At 39.9% G+C, this 16,052-nt stretch overlaps 1 protein-coding gene across 1 annotated transcript; it reads right to left on the reverse strand.

Annotated features, from left to right (window-relative positions):
• Nucleotides 1–683: 683 nt before the first annotated feature.
• Nucleotides 684–15,949, reverse strand: kpna3 (karyopherin alpha 3 (importin alpha 4)). The gene is made up of 17 exons (XM_026295526.1): nucleotides 15,792–15,949; nucleotides 13,459–13,503; nucleotides 10,173–10,262; nucleotides 8,988–9,017; nucleotides 8,610–8,662; nucleotides 8,410–8,505; nucleotides 7,175–7,260; nucleotides 5,698–5,784; nucleotides 5,431–5,600; nucleotides 5,080–5,124; nucleotides 4,779–4,910; nucleotides 4,533–4,661; nucleotides 4,263–4,367; nucleotides 3,890–3,961; nucleotides 3,421–3,583; nucleotides 3,234–3,328; nucleotides 684–3,137 (listed from the first exon to the last, which is right to left on the reverse strand). Exons 1-17 carry the CDS (start codon nucleotides 15,858–15,860, stop codon nucleotides 3,039–3,041), a joined length of 1,566 nt encoding a protein of 521 aa, XP_026151311.1. The 5' UTR covers nucleotides 15,861–15,949; the 3' UTR covers nucleotides 684–3,038.
• Between the last annotated feature and the right edge of the window lie 103 nt (nucleotides 15,950–16,052).

A 16,052-nucleotide genomic window follows, 5' to 3' on the forward strand; every position in this document is an offset into this window, starting at 1 on the left:
CCAAATTAGTGTCAGCACTGAGGCAAATGAGGCCATTTCTAAGTGATCTAGTAAATTCATAGATTTCAAGAGCAAAAGCTGTCGACGACTCCATTACCTTCGTCCTTTTATTTGTTGATGACTGTCAACTGGCCCTAATCCACAGAAAGGAAGGAATGCAGATTTTTGTGTGGAAGAGTTTTAACAGCATAAAAACTATAGAGAACACAAAATTGAGAACACATCCTTAAAGGCTGCTCACAATCACACTCATAACACTTAAAACTTGACTAATAGCGGCTGTATGTGTGAATCACAACACTTGCAAGCACGAAGGATCCAACGGCTAAACAGCAAGTTTATTTTGGTTAGGATCAGAAATACAGATAATGTCCTGAGGGCGAGATGAGAGGAGATTATATCAAAATCCCCCGACTGAAATATGGCAATGAAGATTTGTGTTGTGTGGGGTGAAGGGAAGAGGGAGTTAATGAGTGGGAGGAAAACGGTGTGTTACAATGTTCAGTGAATACGATTGGAAGGGAGCAGTTACTCTCAACAGCAGAGAGCAGTATTGACCATTCCAGTGGGAAACTCCAACAACAGGGAGATCACATTACTGTAGCCACTTCTCCCATTGCTCAAAGAATCTTTTCTATTCAATAAACCCTAGTTTGCGCTGAAATGAAAAACAAAAGGCACAATGATTTTCAACTCATTCTTTTCTTTAATATGCACAAGAGTTGAAAGCATCAATGAGCCACCTTAAAGAATTCAATCTAAAATTTATAAAAAGATATAAACAATCAGAGGCCAAAACGCTGTCTGTTGCTTTTCTCCTATTATTTTATTTAAAACAACTTTTCATTAGCAAGTAAAAATCTTGCAACAAACATAAGCTTGTATCCAATTCAGATACAAGGCAACGAAATTGTAAATCTTTAAAGTGGCTCGGTCTAGTCTGCTAGATCATGACTGTACACCCTCTCTATAGTTTTGTTCAGTAATAAACAGCTAGTCCCAAAAACAAGCCTGGGCTGCCCAGAACAACCCCTACCCAATATTTGAAACCCCCATGTGACCCACCCACCGTTCCGACCCCTCTCAGTAGTTAGCAGCCAACCAGAGGATCATAAAGTCTTCGAGACCAGGATTGGTTTGGGCTCAACAGCTTGAAACCTCAAACCCAAACCCACACGTCAACTGGGACATGGGACGGTACATTTTAAATAGGCTGTCACCACTACGAAAAAAGGAAGAAAAAAAAAAAACAAAAAAAAAAAAACAAAAACAAACAAAAAAAAAAACAGCCTGCTCCAAGTTATCAGCATATCATCACAATACATACGCAAGTCAAAAATAAAAACAATGAAACAAAAATATTGCTTCAACAACAAAAAAACCCTCCCCAGCCATCTGTGACAAAAAGGTTATTGTCCATCCAATGACCGTCAGCTGCAGCAGCTTTGTACAGGCTTTATGTAAATATATTCATATATTCATTAGACGGCAAGGAGAGACACACATCACATTTTTGTACAATTATTCAAATTGAGTGATGACGTGTGAACCTCTTCATCAAAAGTAAAGTATTGTAAAGGTTGGGACCTGTACTCTGTATACAAGTTTAGTCTTCAATGAGTATAGGTCCTTTTCTACAGGCTGACATCGAAATGCCTCTGAGACATGTGCATAAGACTGAGCGAGAAAAAAAAAAAAAAAAGAATGGAAGCTCCACAGACTCAACCAGAAGAAGGTGAAACATGAACCTAAAGTATCTGAAGAGAGAGTATAAAAGAATGAAAAGAAGTTTAAGGTCAAATAAGCAACTTGGGATGATTTTAGCTTGATTTTCTTAAACCCCCCTTCTGAGTTTCACATTACAGAGGAGTCCCGAGCAAACAGCTGACTGGATCACATGATGTGATCGAGCTCATGCTGAAGAAACTGATGTCCTGTGGGGGGATAAACACTACAGCTGACACGTTCCTCTTCACTAAAGTCTTTGCGCCTTCACCCGAAGGTGCTTTCTCCCATGACAGGTATTCACATCCATGAAAAAAAAAAAAAATGTTGCTCTGCTAAATCAGAAGCAGGTAATTAGCAGGTTTTATAGTTGTGTATGTTGGAAAAAATTATGGCATTTTCTTCACATTTTGGATGATTTTTTTTTTTTTTTTTTTAAAACAAACAATGTTTGCTAATTCAACAGAGGTCACATTAAAAAAAGTGACATCGAGTCAGAAGTCCCATCAGACAGTTTGCCACAGAGTTCCTCTATTTGCCTTTGAGCCCTTTCACCCCTCCACCTGCCCCAGGACTCTCCTGGGAGGGCAGTGGGGGTCCGTGGATAATCATGGCTTAGCTCTGGGATTAACTCTTTAAACTGGGTGAGAGAGGGTTATCGAGGTGCCCGGCCATCCAAAAATCAGTGACTAAGTGTGTTGATGTATGTACTTGAATGTCAGTGTGCGTGCGTGTGGGTGAAGTTAACACCAGAGGACAATCCAGGGGAGGGAAAGCACAAAAATAAACCACAAACAAACAGCAATATTTCTTCCCCCATAAGTGATATGATGGCTCCTAACAGAAGTATGCACACAAATCCTACGTGTCAAAACGTGTATGTATGTGTGTGCGTGCGTGCGTGTTTGTGTCTGGAAATGTGCTCGTGTCTTTGTGAAGACTTGACACTTGGCAATTAAATCTTGCCACAACGGCTTCCTTCTGGTTTTATTTTTGTGTGATATTTAGAAGCACTGGCTGAGACTACTGACAATCCTCCTGGTGCAGGTTGCCAGATGGTGATGATGCCTGTTGAGCGACCAGGACTCCAGTGAAGGTTTGCCGTGACCTGTGAAGGATGACCATTTAAAAAGAAAAACACCCCACAGTGCAGAGGTGGGGATGGATAAATCCTTCAAGTGGTGAGTGTCCATGTTGAAGTGATGCTGAGTAAATCCTTCGGTACCAGGTTGCCAGGTTGGAGAAGAGATGGATGAATGTCTGGGGTGATTACAGAGTACCCGTGCAGCTGGTTAAACCATACATCCTGGCTTTTAGAAATTAAACTCCTTTGCCTGCATGTTTGAAGCTGGATCAAAATTGAAGGTTCCTCCTTGAGTGGTTTCAGGGATCAAGCTGGGATCTTCATCAATCTGAAACAGAAGCGCATTGAGATGAGAGTAGTAATAGATGTTCAATGTAAAGGAAAAAGGAGAAATATGAGGAGCAAATCACTGACGGTAACTCACATCATCTCCTGAAAAGTACTGATCAATAATCTCAAAGGCTAGTTTGTAGATATCCTCGTTCTCATGTTGCTGCAAATTTTCTATTTTTTCCAAACCTTGAAAATCAAAACAATGACAAACATTACACAATGACAGATCAAGAAGCCTATCAAAACAAGCAGCCTGAGGAGTAATCCAAACAACAGACCTCCACACTCCTCTATGATCTCCGCAATGGTGCTGGCCTCGTCTCCTGCCATGATGAGGATATTCTTGAGACCGTCCAGGACAACCTGCACCACCTGGGAGTCCTTCACAGAGAGCAGGTTACAGAACGGAGGGATAACGTTCTGCTCCACCAGGAACTCCACCTACACAAACCCACACATACACACCACATCCATACTTGATTACAACATAGGTACATGGTTACCAGTGTGAAACATGTACTTGTAATTTACTCACAATGATCTTTAAAACTGAAAAATTCTCCTTAACTTTTATAAGGACAGTGTGAGGCATTTACTATTTAAAATCACAGAATATTCATTTACTTGTATGCTAGGTTTCTGCAGTTTTAACAAAAACACTTATGGTCCACTACAAAACACAGCCCTCACAGCAGTGAAAGTGTAAGCAACAGATTTTGACATTACTGGTCTCTAAGCCAGGCTCACCTGGTCTTTCCTCCCACTGATGGTGAGGTTGCTGATGGCCCATGCCGCCTCCTTCTGAGTGCCAAAGTCACCCTGTAGAGAGACAGGCTGTCACTAAGATGTGCACATAGCAGGCCTTCTCTACAACAGCAAAACGCCGAGGCACACAGGAAATCTAGGTCACGGCTGTGTCCATTTCATTTATCAAAAGTTGTCCAGCTTTTCTGGCTATGAAACATAAGATTGTGGGGATGCAAAACAATACATATATTTAACGCCAACACTACGCTCTTCTAAATTTATAACATTTTACCATCTGGTACCAACTCAATATAAATGATAGACAATACAAAGCTTAAGGAATAGCCTTCATGCTCTTGCACCATGAACAGACCTTTGCCAGTTGGTGAATGATCATAGGAATCAGTCCAGCATCAATCACAGCTTGGACCTGTTGCTGATTCCCAGCTGTAATGTTGGACAGGAACCAGACTGCTTCCTGCAAAGAGACCAATCACAAATGGTCAAAACAAGCACCATAGCTTCCACATACACATATTTAATGCCAAATCCATAAATCCTTTACTCTTCATCACATTAACATATCAAGCCACAAACAATCTCCATCAGATTTTAAAGACAGCATAAAGGCTGGGGCAGATACCTTGTTGATCTTTTCTTTAGGGTGTGTGAGCAGGTTGGGGAAATGTGAGAGGACATCACAGTTGAGCACAACCTGTGTTTGTTCATCTGTCCCTGTCACAATATTTCCCACTGCCCTCAGAGCTGCTGTCTGCAGTTTTTAAGACAAAAGATGAAAAATAAATGCTTTGATTCATAAAAGAACAAAATAAAAAGCTAGTTATTTTACTGGAGAATTAGCTCAATAAAATAAATTAAGAAGCGTCACCTGAACTTTGACCTCCTGATGGCTGAGGAGAGGCACAAGAAATGGAACGACTCCAGAATCGATGACCATCTGGATCTGCTCATTGCCCCCGTCCGTCAGATAGGACAGAGCCCACACTGTGTCTACTAAGATCTAAACACAGAAATACAGACCTTCATATGAATATATATTATTTACTGACTGTGTGGAATAACTACGCTGTTAATATTTAGAAACCTTGCATGTTGACAGCACATTTTTCTTTATAAACTATGAGAACCAGCAACATAATGACTGGGACAACCATTGCTCTCATACTTACATTTATATCAGTGTGATATATTAGCACACATAGGGCAGGCAAAATCTGTGGGGAAAGAAAAGTAGGTTGTGAGTGGGCTGGATGTAGGCAAAAGAATAGAAGGATCAGATGAAGGCAAAAACAGAATAAAAAGACAAAAAAAGAGAAAAACAAAGATGAATAGCTGTCAAAACTAGAGTTCTAACACTGCCAAAAGAGCTTTTTCCCCCGGGTGATGAGGCTGACTTGGCTACTGAAAAGTTGTGTGTGACTCAGTCTGCACTGACAGTCAGCTGCTTGAGAACGCATCCATCTGTCTGGCACATAAAAGCCAGGACACACACACACACACACACACACACACACACACACCTCCTGCACAGTCTCCATTGGTGGTGGCGGGTCCTTGTTGCGGCAGAGGTTAACGATGACCCAGGTAACATTGCGCAGGAAGGTGATGGGGATTGATGGATTGATGAAAGACAGCAGGGGCTTGACCACACCCAAGGAAATGACATAATCCCTGCACTGTGGACCATCACCTGGACAAGGCAAGTCCCAGAGGTCAACATGACTGAACTGCTGCTTGCAAGCCATACACACACAACCACATTTCAATAATTTCAAGACAGTACTTACCTATAATGTTTCCTAAAGCCCACACAGCCTGTTCACATACATTTTGATGGGGGGAGTGCAGCAGTCGCAGGAACAGGGGTACTGCATCTGGACATATAAACATCAGCAAATCAAAAACCTGCTCAAGGTGACAGTTCGTGCAATTCCAAATGAGAGACTCTTCTGCCTGGTAACAGAGCAAAATTATTAAAAAAAAAAACTCAACCACACCTCCAGGATGTAACAACTAATCTAAACCTACAACAAAACAGAACTCAGTGAATTAGTTCCCTTCACTGACCTGTTCTTGACAGTCAAGGCTTTGCAGAAGGAAATATGTCTAGTCACCTCTAAAAATGTCCTTTCAACTAGCAGAAGTGCACATATCTGTTCAAAGCTGCCTTTATAATCATCTTCTCAGGGCTGTGGGACATGTACAGACAGTTGACTGACATGAAATCTCCTGTTTTGTTCCACCTACTTGGACACGATGAATCTTGGTTACTAATAAATTCTGGTGACCTCACTCAGTTCCTAGAAGCTGAGATCTGATTCTCAGAAAAGCTGTAAACACCTGTGTAGGTGTTTGGGATAAATATTCTTGAGGAGGGGATATTAATATGAGGATATGATACAATTTAGCTGACATATATGCATGGTACAGTTTGGTAACGTCACTATATGAACTTAATGTAGGATAATAATTGTGATTTATTAATACTGCATCCAGCCCATACCACAATTCTTGATCAATAACCAGAATCTGTAACACCAGGAAGAAAAAAAAACAAAAAAAAAACAGCAGTATTGCCAACTAATCCTAATTGCAACCAAGATTAGCTCAACAGTTATGCAGCTGCTAATCCACTACACTCAACTAGTTTCTTCATTATAGTCACACTCAAACAAGGAGAAATGGACATAATGAAAGAAATGTTTCACTCAATACCAAAATAAATGATTCAGTTATGTCTCCAGTTGTAGATGTCTTCTTCTCTGTTCTACACTTTTTAACTTGCAGCAGCTTTGTCCTCATAGACTTTAGCGCAGTGCAATAAAATAAATACTCTGCCAGCACAAATTTAAATCTGAACACAGCTCTAAATTAAATTTACACTGTCATTTTTAACAGACTGTTTAGGTCAAAATAATTATTAAGTTATTGTTTTCGTGAAAAATGTTTAAAAATCAGTAAAAAAAAAACAGTCTCCCCTTGGGAATATGGGCCTTGGCTTTAGGCACCCTGACATAAAACTCACTATTGCCTAAAATAAATGAAGTTTAGTTTAAGTTAGGGTAAATACTTGAACTGATCAACAATAGATGAAATCTTCTACACAGATTTATAAATATAAATTAAATATACTTCGGTGGATATTCCACATAATAGTAAAAGTCGTTGAGCAAAAAATAAATAAATAAATATGATTGCTCTGGAAATTGCAGACAGTACACAAACACAGACTGAGGGGGGAGAGTGAATGTGAGTTCAACTTACTAGATTTAACCACAGCCTGAGTCTGTGCTGATGTCCCAGACGCGATGTTGGTCAGAGCCCAAGCTGCCTCAAACTGAAGAGAGGGGCTGCAAGACAAAAGGTACCAAACCCACAAAAACAAACTTTACTTTCAACAGTAGTTTCAAACTTCTCTGTTTTTCATTTCCATTAGCAAAAGCATTTTTAGGAGCAATGCAGCTCAAACCTATTTCGATCAAAAGCTGGCTGCTTCCAAAGACATCAATGTGTTTTCATTTGACACAGATCAGTGGTCTAGATATCATGCTGTTTGGCAGACCGTGGCTAGACTATCAAAAAAATATAGATATATTTAAGAAGTTGTGCAACAGAAAAAAAAAATGATATCACAGAGTTGCAAGTGATCTTCACACCACCCACAAGCCAAATGCTAGTAAATCATGGCAAAGTGTGTCTACCCCACTAAATATTACACCAGACCACCAGCCATCGTCTGGAGTTCTACTGGTTTGTTAATAATTAGCTGGGGAGTGAAACATAAAACAGGAGGTGGTGCTCTTTGAGATGCAACCAGCCACTGTGGTAGCTGCCTGCGTCTTGCATTCACAGATTTAATTTAAAAAACAGCAGAAAAGATATTTTGTCTGCTCTCATTCATGTTAAGTGGTGCTGGTTTGCATGCTGTACATCTTACTGTAATTCTGTCCATCTGTCAAACTGAACTAGCTTTCTGCCATAATGCTAGAGCACCAGCATAGATAATGATGGATGCACGACTTACGCTGCACTGCTGCATTTAACAGGAACTCAAAAATTACACAAATGTTCAACTTAAGCTTGTGTTCCATGTTAACGCAACGCTGTGTGTTGCCATGGCTAAAGTCCTTACAACTTCTTCCTCAGAAGTTCTTCAACCCCAACTATTCATTCTCCCCCCTCAGTGAACACAAGGTCCTGGGAAATAGGGAAATCCAAGAGACAGGAATGCTGTTATATTTGGCTTGGCCTGGGCTGAGGGGGCCAGCCAACTGCCCTGCGTGCCTCCACACACTGTCACGTGTGGACAAAGGGATATATACACACATACACACACTCATGTACACAAAGTCTCCGTTGCATCAAAGACCTAATGGAGCAGTATCAGTAATCCATCAGACCCTACACAGCAGTCTGCAGTCTAACCACCCAGAACCTTTTAATGTGTCAGAGAAAAATAACACTGAAGACAGACTTGACAGACTAGGAAGCAGACTTACTTGTCATCCCTTTCCAGGCATTTGACTAAAATAGGCAGGATCCCAGACTTTATCAAGTCATCGATTGGAGGGTTTCTGTCACTTGAGAGCAGTTTTCTGAAAAACAATAAATAAAATAAAATAAATAAAATAATAACCTCTAGAAGCTTATATACAAAAGCACCTGGTGTCTGTGTGTGTATATTCTGTTGGTAACTCACCTGGCTGCTTGTACAGCACTGAGCTGTATCACTGCATTATCACTGGTAGCATTCTGTAGTGACGAAGAGTGAAGTGCAGCATAATTTACTACTAGTGCTTTTTGGCAAAGCTCATGGAAAATACTATGCAAACATTTTAGGCACTTCAGATGTTTACATTCTTATTCATTACACAAAGTATCTGATTGGTGAATTGGTGCTGCTTAAAAAGGAAAAGCGTGGTCAAACAAAATTCTGATTGATTTTGTTTTTGTCTGTTTACTGCAATTTGTATGAAGTTAACTGAGAAATAAAATTAAAAAAAAAAAAAATTATTTTGTCTAAAAATGTCTGCATAGTGCTGTATAAGGGAAGACTTGGCTAATGTGGACTGCTTACCTGTAAGATGGCATCGAGCGTCACATTTTGCTGCAAAAATAAAAAAAAAGTATAGAGATATCAGCACAGTCCTGATTTGCAAACAATATGCCACCATCAACAATAATTTCTGCCGACTCACAGCTGCAAACCTGTGCAAAAATCACATATTTCCTTTTATGTCATCAGGGTTAATGGTTAATGTTTTGTTTCTTAAAATGATCAAATGATAATTTAAAGGCTGTAGTTACACTTTCTCAAGGTGATGGTATTAACCAGTACACACTTCAGACACTTCATGCAAACTGCCTTAAGTATTTTAGTTACAAACTATTGGTATCGAATTTCAACTACTGCAATGAGAAGCCCAGAGCAACAGTGTTGGGTGGTGCACCATATTTAAGATTTACAATAACATTTCATGTTCTGTGATGGATGTCATCAGGCCACATATACTTTGACTGCTTTGACTGTCCATCCTTGTCTAGCTTGTGGAAAAGAAAATGGCTTTCTGGAGTAGAGGCACAACACTCACATAATGCTTAGTCTTATCATTAGGCCTGCTCTGCAAATAACATATCTAGTCCTATCTTCTTTGTGTAAACCAAAGTCTGTACTCCCTTCTTGGAACATGTAAAACTGCAGTTGTATTTGTCCTTTACACAAATATTGTATAATTACACAAAAGCCAGTAGAAAAAGTTTGAGGAGCAAACATGCCAGAAAAAAAAAAAAAAAAAATCTGCATTAACAGAATAAATTATCTCACCAAAAAATCCATCTTGTAGCTGTTAAAGAGCCCCCCAGACATTCCCCACAATCCGCTTCAGTATATGAGGTTTGGCCAGCTGTAGATGTTCAAATTTTCCTGTCTCTGGGCACTTTAGAATAGTCAAACATGGAATGGAATGGAACTGATTCTTCGAAATTTGAATTTCAATAATTCCATGGGAACAGGAAAACCTCAACTTACTGAGGACGGTCCTATGTTATAGCTTAAGGCTCCAAATTCTTTTTCATTGTTTCACTGTAAATGATTTTATTTGGCAGGGAATATTTGGTCAGATACCGTTTCTAGGTTATATCATGTTTGTATTCACACTTAACACACCACCCACCTGATTTTAACCCTTATGACCTGCTATCCATGGAGTCCAGTCTCAATAATCTCTCTAGCTCAAGCCCACGCCCACACACTCATACTTACTCCTTTGAAGTCTGAGTCGACATCAGAGTCCTCCAGACTTTCCTCCTGTGGGACATTTCTCTTCTTCAGTAGATGTTCGTCTCGTTTGTTCTGACAAAAAGAAAAAAAGGAAAGTGATGAGGGGAGGACATCAAAGTATTCATTAATGCATTCATGAATTCTTAAAGTAACAGCCTTACCTCCAAAAATCTTACTTTTCACAACTTTCTGCAGTATAGCCTACATGTCTGAAATCCCATTTTAAAGTAGTAAGTTGGAGAAATGTCTGTAGGCTAATCCACAAAGTAAACATATGCTCATCTTTGAAGGATGCTGAACCTTAAATGTGTGCTGTGTTTACTGCAACTGCTGAAGAATAAACCTTGTTCATACACAACATTGTTTTTCAGTTCTTATCAGCCTTAGAAATTCTAACATCCCCAGCAGCAACATGGGAGAGATACAAGCTGACGCTAGGGTTAGCCTACATTCTGCTCCTTACACTTGACAGACCTTGACAGTACAGCCAATTACGTCACAGTCAGGGAGAGGACAGGGACATTCAGATGAACTGAACTTATATCCATGCAGACAAATCTAAATTTGAGCAAAAAAGGCTGTTTACACACAATATAAATTTGGATGGGGAAAAAAAAAAGTACCTGTGACAACATTTTATGCCAACAAAACACCATGTGACTATAATCACAGCAATAAATTATTTAAAGGTTTCACTCCTCTTTAAACACATTGTGAAGAACCTCTGTCCCATGTTGCTGCTGGGGATGTCAGCAATCAGACATTCACTCAGTCTGGAAATACAGAGGGTCATGTACACAGACAGAAAGACCCACACGTCCCATCAATTTGCAGGGTATGTGAGTCAGTGGTAGGAGGAGATTCCCCTGCCCTACATACTGTGCATCCTGCTGATGTGCGTCACTGATGACTAATCAGCTAGTGCAGTGCTTCTTGCTGCTCTGAACCAGCGAAATGGAATGTGCTAGACTTGAGACCACCTCAGCAATACACAGCAGCGATGTTCTGGGTTTTAACAGCTCCGGCTGTGACAGTGCCTGCTGATGACGGTGCTGCTTTACGTGCCTGTTTGCCAGCATGCTCAGACTAACTCTGTGAGCACAAAGGGTTCCTTGACTTTTGTTTACTAGACTTTCGGATGACCTTGTATCAAGTTATGCCGCTTCTTGTTAATTGAACATCTAAACGTTAATTTCAAACCTTAATGTTACTGTGCTATAATTGGCTTGAGCGTGTCAATTCTGTGGCATTTTAGGCTGTCAAAAAACACTTCCGCAGAGGACATGACAAATCTAAACACTGATTTCTTCATAAGAAAAAACTGATAACTGACTCAAGGCTTCCTGATAAGTATTATATTAAATCAGAAACAAAGAGCTCGTCATCCAGTTAGCAGGTGACTGATCTATTGATCTGTTACAAACCTAAAAAAGTCTCCAACTGTGAGTGAAAATAAAAAAAAACTTCCACAAGTTTAAAAAGGTGAATGACAGGAGGACAAAAGCAGCACACACATAGTCCTTTTACAGTGTACTCAAACTTCTAAGGTCTAATTTCAAAATCTGCAGAGTCCGAAGACAGTCTGACATATTCTTGCGTTCTCATGACAGACAACTCACAATTACACTCCAGGTTCTCACTCTCACCTTACCAAGCAGCTTTTAAGAGTACTGTACTTGTACTAAATATACCATTTGTTTGCTCACAGTTCTAAGCAGAAAAATAACCCACCAGACACTGTCACATTGTCCACAAGGACTCTCTCCTAGTGACCGCCAGTGCTGAATTATTCAAACTCTGGACACTTGCTTGCATACACAAAAATTGATTCAAAACTTGACTTTCTTTACAGGGGGAGATTTTGCCTAAGTACATCTATGTTGATTAGAAAAAATGCAGAACTTGCTCCTATAAATGTTATGTTTTCACAGGTTAAGACTCAGCAACTAGAAATTACGAATATCCAGAAGGGTGAAAAAAAATAAATAAGGCCAGCATAATCTAAGGACTCATCACAAGATGTAAAACCTGTTGTATGTCTCATGTGTGGATAACCCAGGTTACAGTTTGTTGTGGAAATCTTAGATTCTTAAGCATTTTAAGTCTTTATTGAAAGATGAAACAAAATGGAGTGATGGAAAGAATGTGTGGACAATTGTGATCCAGGGTGTAACACATCATCAGGGAAACATGGTGGAGGCAGAATTGCTTCAGCATGATGAACCAGCTGATTTGTGTTCACTGATGACAGTAGATTGCATAGATTATGTCTGTTCACATCAAACTCAAGACACCAAATTGTTTTACACACAAATTGCACACTGGTCAGCAGCCTATTTAAGTATATCTCTTCTATGTTCATGATGAAGGCCAACAATCAAGAAAGACAACAGCACTGTATAAAAAAAAAAGGAGGCTCCTTCTGAAACCGTTTTGAATAATAAAATAAATAAATTGAATAATAATAATAAAATAAAAAATTGACAGCCGAAGTGTTATTGCTGTGCAACATCATTTGGAAACATACAGCTTGTCTACTCTTTACCTACAAATTATTCCTGTGACACGCCCATTTTACAGCAAGCTGCACACATTCCAATTAAGGAAGGCACAGAATTACATTTGACAAGTTTCTTATAATGGAACTAATTGAAATTCAGATAGTCTACCAAAGGACAATCACTGGATGGATGGCCTACTTAAAACAATTACAGTCTAGTTTAACTGCTGAAAAACAAGACCCCACAGAGTCTGTTAATAATTATGCCATTTACAGGCCAGTAGTTTGCAGTTAGTTGGTGGTCAAGTGTAAATAACCAACAACTGGTGGTAGTGAACATTTATCTAAATACCACACTGCAATACAAATCAGAAAGATAGACAAGAAAGGCAGCTACCATTGTAAAAAGGTGTGTGAAAATTATGAAAAGTTACAAGGGAAATAAAAACATGTTAGTTTAAAAGATATCTGGAAATGTTTGGAAGGGACCTTGATAATTAATGGACCAATAGGTATTTGGGCCTGTAATTATTAACTACGATACAGGAAGAGATTTGATGTGTGTGGCTCGGAACAGAACTGACAAAATGGTAGTTGTATTGAAGGAAACCAAAAACACACAGCTTGAAACAGATCTCATGATAGATGCTTAATGAGTTGCATTTTCAGTTTCTTAAAATCTTAATTGTCAGGAATCAGAGGCAGGTTTATAATACTCTGACTTAGGTTTGCTGTACGAGTGTGTAAAGAGAGGATGGACCTTTTTACCTTTCTCAACTCCACTGTCACTTCATTTCGATGTCTTCTCATAGTCTGCAACAAAAAAAAAAAAGAACAGGAAAAACTGTAAGAAAATGTTTAATTTTATTAAACTATTACTGTAGGGAATATATACATATATTCTGCAGCCCTTGACAAAGGATAACATAATGAAACAATAGCTATATCACAAAAGCATATGAGCAAAATATACCAATATGTATGCTTTCTATTGCATCGCACACCTCATTGATTTCAAAAACTATCAATAATTATTTAAAATGACAAAACAACCACAGCAAGAGGCAAGTACATGCTTCTTTAAAATTTAGACATCTGGGACTGAAGGCTAAAAACATAATTACAATACAATACAACAATACAAATGAAACCAAGAGATCCTTAAAACAACTCAAAAAAGCACAGATGGGGAAAGACAGTTTAGCTAATGCCTGTATTTATGTGTCTGTTGAGTTTCCAGTTCATCCTGAACAGTTTGAGATAGTCCAACATCTTGTGACCATTTGAAGGGGTTCATGTTGCCTACCTAAATAGGCTCTTACATAATCTGGGACAGTCATAACTCAGAAAGCTGTGGAGCAGAGTGGTGTCTCCCTACCACTGCAAAACACCAACGTCACTACATTAACCCAAACAAAAAATGTCCCTTTGCAAACAGTAGAGCAATCCACATCATACCCATATTCTATACGATATCAAGCAAACCTAAAGAGCTTTAGGCCTGCAGCATGACTTTAACTTCTTTGTAATTCAAAGAAGTTCCCAATCACATCAGATAAACAGAAGATGTTATTCCTGATCTGAAATATATAGCCCAAACTGGCACCTTTTCTCTGTTTTAGTCAGTTATCCCTTTAGGAAAACCCCAATCCACACAGAGGCTCTCAGAAGGACCCAGGTCAGACATCCAAGATGCCTGATATAGCATCAGGAATGTACTTAGCAAAGTCGGCCTGTCATAGTAGCCATGTGCTCATCATACTGAATCTAAGTTTCAAAACAACTAACTGTGGGCCATCAGTCTATGATTTAAAGCAGTAGGTTGTGAAACTCCAATCAGCCCTGACCGATTTACCTTTGTTTCAGGATTACGTCCGGATTACCAATAGATCAGAGCAACCCATCACAGACATGAGTCTTTACTGGTAACCTCTTAGGCTTCGAGGTGCATTTAATAAACTAAATGCATATGATTATAACCTAAACAAGTCTTCCTTTGGCACAATGCTTTCAGCTTCCCAGATCTTGTCTGAATGAAGCTTTGCCAAAAGGTATTGTCACCATCTTAAAGCCCATTTCAAACAAATGCTGTCACAGAGACTTGTAATTAGTCTTCTTCACTGAATGATGCTGCAATGTCCACAGATTAAGACTGTAGACTTGCCAGTGGGGTAAATACAATCCCGGTGGTGTTTTATAGAATGAGACTGGCGAGTAAAGTGACCACGATTGTCCTTTATATTATTAGAGCAATGTCAACTTGGATAAATGCTTAGACATAACCATTATAAAACAGATTATGAAACTAGAGACATATCGTTACATTAGGCCCAGTTACAGTGAGCTATATTGAATAATACCGCTATCTTAGTGTCATCAAAGTCTAATGTGCTGATGGATTATACTCGGACAAAGTAAATTATTTTAGTTAATAATACACCGTAAACCTCGGATCATTGCATTCAGCTGTCTGGTGGCTTAGTTAACAGCTCAGTTTAGCTGGTATGAGATGCTAGGCTATTTGCTAGACAGCGTTAGCCAGCTAACAAGGAGGGGCGATGTCTGGTTAAGGTGGATGTGGACCAGCCGGTGTTTTATTAATAATGACGAATGTGTGTGACGCTCGCAAGTTAGCATTCGCGTACCGTAAGGTCAGCTAGCTGTTAGACTTAGCAAATGTCAAGTTTTTGATGCCGGTCAGGCCCAGCCTCGTTAGCGACCGGTGTCCACCCGACAAGCTAGTTGACGTTAGCTCGTAGTGACAGCTACACCGCCTGCCCTATTTCCAACGGTCCAACTGAGATGTCTTACTCTTTAACAAACCCGAACTAGTGAAGATTGATGAGGCACCGATGGACAAATATAATCACAATCGCTTAACTGCGGCATAAATTTACCCAGAACAAGTTAGGCCAACAAGCACTTTTGATGGCGAGCACTTCACGATATCTTACGCTAGCTAACCAGCTAGTTAGCCAGCTAGCTCCTGGCTGCCAGCTGCAGCCGGGCCAGGCTGCCCAACGAGGCCCAAAGGCTGTGGCTTTATACGTAAAACCAATTCGATTCATATTGTTTACATTCACATTAACGTGTGAACTTACCTCGACATCACGTCCCTTATTTTTAAAACTCTTGATGCGGTGGTTTTCCAAGCCGGCGTTTTCGGCCATGGCTGTATGGGGTTTTGCTAATGCTCCGGCTTTCGGGATCTCGTCCGTGAAAGACGAGGCACGGCAGCTCCTGTACTGCTGCTGGCTCCAGAGAGGAGGAGGAGGAGGACGTAACAGATCGCAGAGAGGGGGGAGGAGTTATGCATACCTCCTGCAAGGGTTGTCCTGCTTTCCTCGCCTTCCTCGACGCAG

Source organism: Mastacembelus armatus, chromosome 21 (assembly GCF_900324485.2).
Source record: "Mastacembelus armatus chromosome 21, fMasArm1.2, whole genome shotgun sequence".
Classification (NCBI taxonomy): Eukaryota; Metazoa; Chordata; class Actinopteri; order Synbranchiformes; family Mastacembelidae; genus Mastacembelus; species Mastacembelus armatus.